The sequence below is a fragment of the Seriola dumerili genome, unplaced genomic scaffold (assembly GCF_002260705.1).
Source record: "Seriola dumerili isolate Sdu_G_001 unplaced genomic scaffold, Sdu_1.0 BDQW01000025.1, whole genome shotgun sequence".
Lineage (NCBI taxonomy): Eukaryota > Metazoa > Chordata > Actinopteri > Carangiformes > Carangidae > Seriola > Seriola dumerili.
Window position 1 is genome coordinate 21,985,257 of NW_019174280.1, and position 7,734 is coordinate 21,992,990.

Consider the following 7,734-nt stretch of genomic DNA (forward strand, 5'->3'; position numbering starts at 1 on the left):
TTCCCTTGAAAATGTGTGTTAATTTTATCTGTGGGGGGGGGGCAGGTCTGAGCTGCGTGTAATGAACATGTACGGCCACATGGGGGCAGTCTGACCCAGGAGATAGAGGAACATCTGAAGGTACAGGTGCAGCGTTGATGGTTGGAAGCATACTCTGTTTATTTACAGTGTTGGGACGGGTACTTTTTAATAGGTTACAGTTCTTACTGATCTTAGGGATCAACTGGCAACTGATTAAAGTTGAAGTTGTCTGTCAAGGTATGTGTTATTTGTTCGTTTAACATGCCAAATTAAAAAGTGATGCTTGCTCATTAGGTCCCAACAGGAATATTTCCTTCGTAGCTGTTAAACAAACTTTATGTGTAGGAGACGCACCACGGTCCCTGAGGGGGAAACTCCTGGCTTGATACACTGACAGGTAAGGTAACTAAAGAAGTAAAAGTCTTTCATTATAGCATTAGGTTAAACTTTGATAATCCAGGTTCATGCTAAACTAGCCTGGAAGTCGACTGAGGTGGGATGATGTTTGCATCTGCTAGTTAATTCAGTCTGCATCTCTACTGTGACGCACCTGTAACCTTCACTATGAATCGCTCACCTTCCACTTCCTGTTCTGGTCACTGACGTAAAATAACGCCGATGCTGTAGACTGACACTGCTGCATGTTTAAAAGCCTTTCCCTCACTGCACTCTCCAGGTTCAGAAACTCACTTTTCCATTTTAGTAAGTCGTAACACAGACAGCGAGGTTTGTCAGTCATCAACCTGTAGAACTTGTTTACATTAACTTTCAAGGCTTCATTTACTTTCACTGCTGCAGGAAAGCTGGAAGTTCTCCACTTTCTCAATCCCCTAAAAACTCCCTGTTTACTATGACATTCACATGATTTTCCAGGTTACTACTTACCTTTTGGACTGTACAAGGTTATTCACTGAACACGAGCTGCTGAAACTTCAGTTAAAAACTGCAGAAACGGTCGTTTGAAGTGTTTGTACAAGCTGATTTTATGACATCACGACCAGTTTGAAGCCGGTCTCCGTCACATACGCAACCCTCCAGGTCGCAGTCACCGGGCTTTATACTGAAGTAGGAGGCGTCTTGCGTCCAGCTCTTAAACTTTTGAAATGAACAATGTTTGCATATCCATAGGTTCTGGAGGAGACGTAAGTTTAGGAATCTCTCTCTCTGTGATTGAACCACGTCAGCTGAGTATTTTCATATGTCTGAGAACACGCCTGGAGGGGAGCTTTAATGCTCCAGCATATTATGTTATTCTCTTACATGATGATACCCCAGTGCACAGCGTCAGGTCCGTAAAGAAATGGTTTTCCCAGATCCTGGACCAAAACCCCGTCCAACACCTTGGGGATGAACAGGAATTGCAGCCAAGTTCAGGAATCTGGAGGAAAAAACACCTCAGGCCAGAAGGGCGGAGGCTGTTGTTGTAGCAGGACATTAACGCCCACAGGTTTGCTCAGCACACTATCACATGTTGGTGTAATGCTTATGTGTCCATGTACTTTTGGCCATGTAGAGTAGTTTAGCGCTTCAGCTTTTGTCTCGCTCCTTTTTATATTCCTCAAACTGTAACATCTGATTGTATAAGGTGAATTTAATATTCATACCCTGGATTTCGTCTTGAAGGAAATCATTAAAAGTCCCATATAGTCTAAAGGTCTCTGTCCATGTGTAGTGTGATTATAGATCAGCTCTAGCTTCTATATTAATACTGTGAAAGTATCAAAGCCTCAGTCCACAGAGAAATGCACACAGCCTGTATTCAGAAACTGAGCCTTAAAACCAGCCGTCAGGACTTCTGGAACTTTGTGATGTCACACTGAAACAGTCACCGCTCTCAGCCGTGCCCCAACGTCGCCCACCATCCAACCTTTGCAGGATTTGGTTTCTCTGAGTGTTTTTACCTGAAATCTGATATTTTTTTTTATTGGATCACTCAGAAAACAATCAGCCAATCAGAAGAGAAGCACAGAGCATCCTCTCCTCTGATTGGCTCACCGTCCTGTTGTTACTACAGCTCCGGGTAGAAGTCTAAGAGAGGAGATGTAAAACTACACTGAGATGGTTTTTGGTTCTTAAAATGTAAAACACGGGACCTTTAATCCACTTAAAAGCCGACTGAACCGACCAGTGTTAATTACATAAATAACGACAGATGCGGCTCAAATTTTATTCACATTTATTTTTGCTTTTAGTGTGCTCACAGAAAATTAGAACACCTTAAGCAGAGGAGTTTAATAGCATTTTGTTGTAAGCAAAGTTACATTCCATCTCTAAGTCAAATTGGTCAAAGCTTCTCCAGTATTTACAAAAGAAAAAGAGAGAAAGAGAGAGAGAGACAAGATGCTACACAAACATTTGCATCTGATAGGTTCCTTAAATTTTGTCAAAGACCACTGAAAAAGCATTGCCTGCTGTAATCAAAAAAACATACCACAGTATATAAACAGTTAACCATTCCACTTATCACAGCTTGGTTTTTGAGTTCAAAAAAATTGCTTACGAAGGTCTTCCAGGATGAATTCTTCTTCTTCTTCTCTTTTTTTTTGTGTGTGTTGTTGTTGTTGTTGTTGTTGTTGTTGTTATCTTACAAAAATGAGCGGGTGGAAAAAAGAGCTGCAAACTTCATGTGCTTCTTGAGATCAAAGATTTCATTTTGTACAATAATCACAGTTAAAAACACCCCGCCTATACATACTTACATTTTTTTTTTTTTATTAAGGTCATAAAACCAACAATAAACAATAAAGCCTATACAACTTGTATTTTCTACTGAATCACTGACTGGTACAGCTAATGAGAAGTGAAACGCTCCTATGAGTTTATATGACTTCCTAAAAAAAAAAACCTAACTCTGGGATCCTTTTTGTTGTCTTATCGTAAAAATGACTTAGTGTTGTAAACCGTATGGTGTTTATAGATGTTGGTCTCTTACTTTTTTCTTTTTTTTTTTTTTTTTAAGACTACTCTTTTCACAATAGTCTTCGGCACATTTCCCAGGCCCCCCTTCCCTCACCTCCCCCCTGCCCTCACCTCCCTCCCTTCATTTACAGCTCAACCCCTCCGTCTCCTTCATACCGTGGGCATGTCCATACCATTTTGTTTACATTTTGTATAAAAATTCAAAAGAAATTCAAAAAAAAAAAAAAAAACTTAATACTGATGAAAAAATATATGGCAGAGTGTGGGTGTATGTAATCTGTTGTACATATTGAAGCCACCCACCTTCCAGGCCCATGGGGATGGACTGAGATGGGTTTTGTGTGAGAGGGGGGGAAATGGAAACCAAAAAATAAAGAAAAGCTTTAAAATATCCCTGGTTGTCGACAAGTTCTTCAAAGCCAGGACCTGGCGTCACTCCAACATACAAACAGGGAAATGTTCTTTGATTATCTTTTTTCTCCTTTTTTTTTTTTTTTTTTCGATTTCTTCTTCTCTCCAAACTTATTCGGCGGCCTCGGCAGCCGCAGCAGCAGCCGCCAGAGCCTCTGCTGATGCTGCTTCCTGTGAGGCCGGGGCGGCCTCCTCTGTTTTGGGCGCCTCCTCGGCGGCGGGCTCAGCAGGTTTCTCCTCCGGCTTTGGCTCCTCGGCGGGAGCGGCCTCCTTGGCCTCCTCAGCAGGTTTCTCTGCTGGTGCTGCTGCTGCTGCTGCTGCTGGTGCTGCTGCCTCCTCTGGCTTGGCCTCTACCTCCTCCTTGGCCTGCTCTGCAGCAGGTGCGGCCTCCCCCTCAGCGGCGGGCTTGGCCTCCTCAGTAGCAGCCTCCACTTCCTCTGTGCCCTCCGCCTTGGCCTCCTCTGTGGACGCCGCTGCAGCAGCCGCCTCCTCGCCCTCAGCCCCCTCTCCTGTTTCCTTTTTGGTCTTCTTGAAAGAGAAGCCACTGAGCTTGAAGGACTTCTTGAAGGAGAATCTCTTCTTCTTCTTCTTGGGGGTCTCGTTGCTGGTGGAAGGTGCAGCGCCGTCCTCTGCCTTCGCCGCCTCTCCCTCGGCGGGAGCAGGAGCTGCTTCCTCTACCTTCTCCCCGTTTGCGGCCTCTGCCTCAGCGGGGGCAGCTTCGGCCTTCTCGGCCTCCTCCTTGGGGGTCTCCTCGGCTGTGGCGCTGCCGTTGGCCTGCACCTCCTCTTTGCCGTTCTCGGCCGCCGCAGGAGAGGCATCCCCGTTCGCTTTGACGTGACCATTTTCCTGAAAAGAGAAACAGTGGCTGTTAATGCCATGCACAGAGCTGGCATGGTGTCAAGCCTCCAGCTGGACAGTGCCACAGATGGACGCCAGGGGCAGCAGACACCAGCAGATCAGCAGTGACAAAAGCAGAGGGACTCCGGCTCAGACTCACTCTTTACTTTCAGCAAAAACACACGCTTCACCTGGGAATCAACACACACACAAACACACACACACACACAAAAACAACAGCAGTGAATCACACTCAAACACGCGCATGTTCGCTCGGTGTTTCCTGCCTGGATAACAATCCACACTCAGACCGGGAGCGCGCGCAGTGACTCCACTGGATCGCAAGGGGTCGGTGCAAGGCCGCGGAGCGCCAAAGCAAAGCAGCTGCTCATTAAAACAGCAGATGCTCATTAGTCCCGCACATCACAGAGAGCAGGGTTCACGTGCGTTTCCTAAAAAAAACAGCTAAAATCTCAACGAGGTTCTTAATTGTTGATTTTGTTTTTCTCCTCGCTAAAAGAAAAACTTTAAAAATTTGAGCTGCTGAGACCAACACGAGTCTCTGGGGAGGGGAGGGGAGGGGAGGAGAGGGGGGGTGCACCGCTGGCCCCCGGAGCCTGTCTCTCCCCTCCCGTGTGAGATAGCCGACTGCCATCTCCACTTTCTAGTCGAGCATCTGTAACAAAAGGCGTGGTGCTCGGAGCGCACTCAGCCTTTTGTTGACGTCGAATCTCGTCTTATTCAACTACTTCACAAATTTACGACGAAGAGGGGCGTCTTCACCCAAAACCCCGAGCAGGTCACAGTCACACTGAGATTATTTTAGGAGGAAATTCACCAACCAGCTACTGACAACATTTCATTCAAACCGAACCATTCAGAGTGATCAACAACAAAAGGTTCAACCGAACCGGCTTCTTCTTCTTCTTCTTCTCCCTCAAAAATAAAAGCTAATTTCTCAAATTCCCTTGAAACATCCGCTCAGTGTCGCGCTGTGAGAAAAATCAAATATCAAACGATCAACTGTTGCTCATGAAGTAAAATAAATTCATATTTGAAAAAATAACAAGTCTCTCCATTTTGTTTCAACTCTTCCATTCAATCTATCCACAATTACGCACGGATTGCGCCCTCAGTGCGCAGCCCCCCACCCCCCTCCTCCTCCCTCCCTCCAGAACAGACCACATTCCCCCCCCCCCTCACCACCACCTCTGATGGATGCACCGAGCTGGATGTTAAAATATCATTTACCTGTCCGTTGGTCTTGGTGGGTGAAGCAACAGCCTCTCCCGGCTTCTCCGCCGCGGTTTCAGCCTTTCCAGCTGTCTTGGACAATTGCGCTCCCATGCTTTTCTGCTCCAACAAAGAAACTCAACTGATCCACACAAAAAAAAACCCGAACAAAGACCCACAAGCCTCTTTGTTGAAACGCAAAAGCTCTTCGCTGATGTCCCCCTTTCTCTCTCACTCTCTCCCTCTCTCTCCCTCTCTCTCTCTCTCTCTCTGTGTGTGCACAAAGAAAAAAGTTCACAGGGAAAATATAAAGCAAAGTCCAGTTATGAGTGAGGAGGATTTTTTTTTTTTTTTTAAATAGCAGGAAAACGCTGGCAGGTGAGGAGAAGTAATAAAATCCCAGTCCGGTGGCCGTGTCGCTGTAGACAGGCTGCAAAATGGAGAAATTTCCCTTGTTGCTAATAAGATGCGGAGTCCAACGCCCAAGTGCAGAGATGAATGGGCGCTCCGAGCGATGACGGCACCGCACTCAGAATCGGCCAATCACAGCCTCCTCTCGGCGAGTGGGCGTGGTTAGGGAAAAGGGAGTGAACAATAGATTGTACCGCTGCGTTCATGGCGCGTAGAAATAATGGGATTTCAATGAGCAAACATTTAACTAAATCAATAGCATGGCTTCTTACTGAAGCGAAAACATTAATAGAAAGTATTAAACACGTACAAATATTATTTTTTCCCTTCATTTATGTTATCATAGTTTGATGAACTGAATGTAACTGGAGATTGAATAGTGTTGTAAACTGATACACTTTGCTCATATAGGTCTTCTCTGCATCACAAGCTGTAGATCCTGTTGTCCATGTAAAGAAAATCTAATCAAATCACATTTAAAACAACCAGAGATGACCAAAGTGCTGTACAATAAAATACAAAGAAATAACATGAAGTGGTTTGAGCCAAAAGGAAACGAAAGCAAGGAGACTTTTGAGATGACTTGACCTGTCCCAACAGTCAGAGACAGACAGGGAATATTTTGAAATAAAAACAAAGGGGATAAAAGTGAAAGATAAAACCTCAGGGAAACTTAGAAACCAGAGAAAACATGTGCGTTTTGAGTTTATTCCTAAAAATGTCCACAGAGGGGAAACACTTCATTAAAAGAGGTAAACTTTTGGGCAGGTACTGCTACAGCCCGATCACCTTTACCCCTCAGCCTGGACCAAGGGACTTTGGTTGGATGACTAGTTATTAGGAACCCATGAACACTCCTTGAATAGCAGTTAATATTTTACAGGCAAACTTCACCGTGCTCCCAAATCAAAACGCAGTAATCGTGCTGTTTTGTTGTTTCGTACACAGAATTTTAAGGCCTGAAAAAAGATCTCTGTGATGAAATCATTCATTTTGTGCTTTGACGTCACACGTCAGCAGCAGACAGCCACTCCTCATTCAAAAGTCACTGTGATACTTATTCCCAGTGGGAAACTCAAATGTACAATTTTTTCTGTGTGCATTTAATGCAGCACTGAAAGATTGTAAGGTGAAACTTGAAATGTTCAAATTCTCTGCTACATAATATATATATATATATATATTATTATATATATATATATATGAAATAACTGAACTTAATATAATTTTTTTTAATATAATCAAACACTTAAACACATAAATTTTATATTTATCCAGTTTCAGGACCTGGGCTGACTGAAGATTCAATTCACTTCAATTTGATTCAATTCAATAAACTTTATTCGTCCCCAAGGGGAAATCTGAAGAGCACACAGAATAGACATTAAAAAAGATACACAAATACACAACAAAGAACACACAAGCAGTGCAACACAAACTGAGCACATGAAGAAAACAATGACAATGTCATGAAGAACCAACATCAGTGCAATATGACATAATGTTGTTGCAGTAATGCTGTTCTAACCACTCACCTGGGCAGGTTTCTGTTTGCCTACCACAGACTGAGCCACCACCTGCATCCACTTTGTCAGGAATCATTTGCATTAAGATGTGATCAAACAAACAAGAGAGGCAGGAGGAGAAAAGATGGAGGGATGGGGAAGGACAGGGGTTTCTGTTAAAAGATGCTGATCAAGTTTGGTTGGTTTCGGGAACTTTCACAACTAAACAACAGTTGAACAAAGCCCTACTGTATGTGTGTTTGTGTGTGTGTGTGTGTGTGTAGAGGCAGTAGAGGGGTTGGGGGGGGGGGGGGGGGGGGGGGGGGGGGGGGGGGGGGGGGGGCACACCCGGTTCAGCCTTGTTGATGACCATGTGGTGCACCCCATGGGAAAGGTT

At 44.5% G+C, this 7,734-nt stretch overlaps 1 protein-coding gene across 1 annotated transcript; it reads right to left on the bottom strand.

Moving 5' to 3' along the window:
* Nucleotides 1–3,159: 3,159 nt before the first annotated feature.
* On the bottom strand, nt 3,160–5,890 carry marcks (myristoylated alanine rich protein kinase C substrate). The gene is made up of 2 exons (XM_022738020.1): nt 5,440–5,890; nt 3,160–4,197 (listed from the first exon to the last, which is right to left on the bottom strand). Exons 1-2 carry the CDS (start codon nt 5,533–5,535, stop codon nt 3,463–3,465), a joined length of 831 nt encoding a protein of 276 aa, XP_022593741.1. The 5' UTR covers nt 5,536–5,890; the 3' UTR covers nt 3,160–3,462.
* Between the last annotated feature and the right edge of the window lie 1,844 nt (nt 5,891–7,734).

Coding starts and splice junctions, on each gene's coding strand:
- marcks (XM_022738020.1), bottom strand. CDS start 5,535: ATGGGAGCGCAATTGTCCAAGACAGCTGGAAAGGCTGAAACCGCGGCG. Junction 4,198..5,439: donor CCACCAAGACCAACGGACAG/GTAAATGATATT, acceptor TTCTCTTTTCAG/GAAAATGGTCACGTCAAAGC.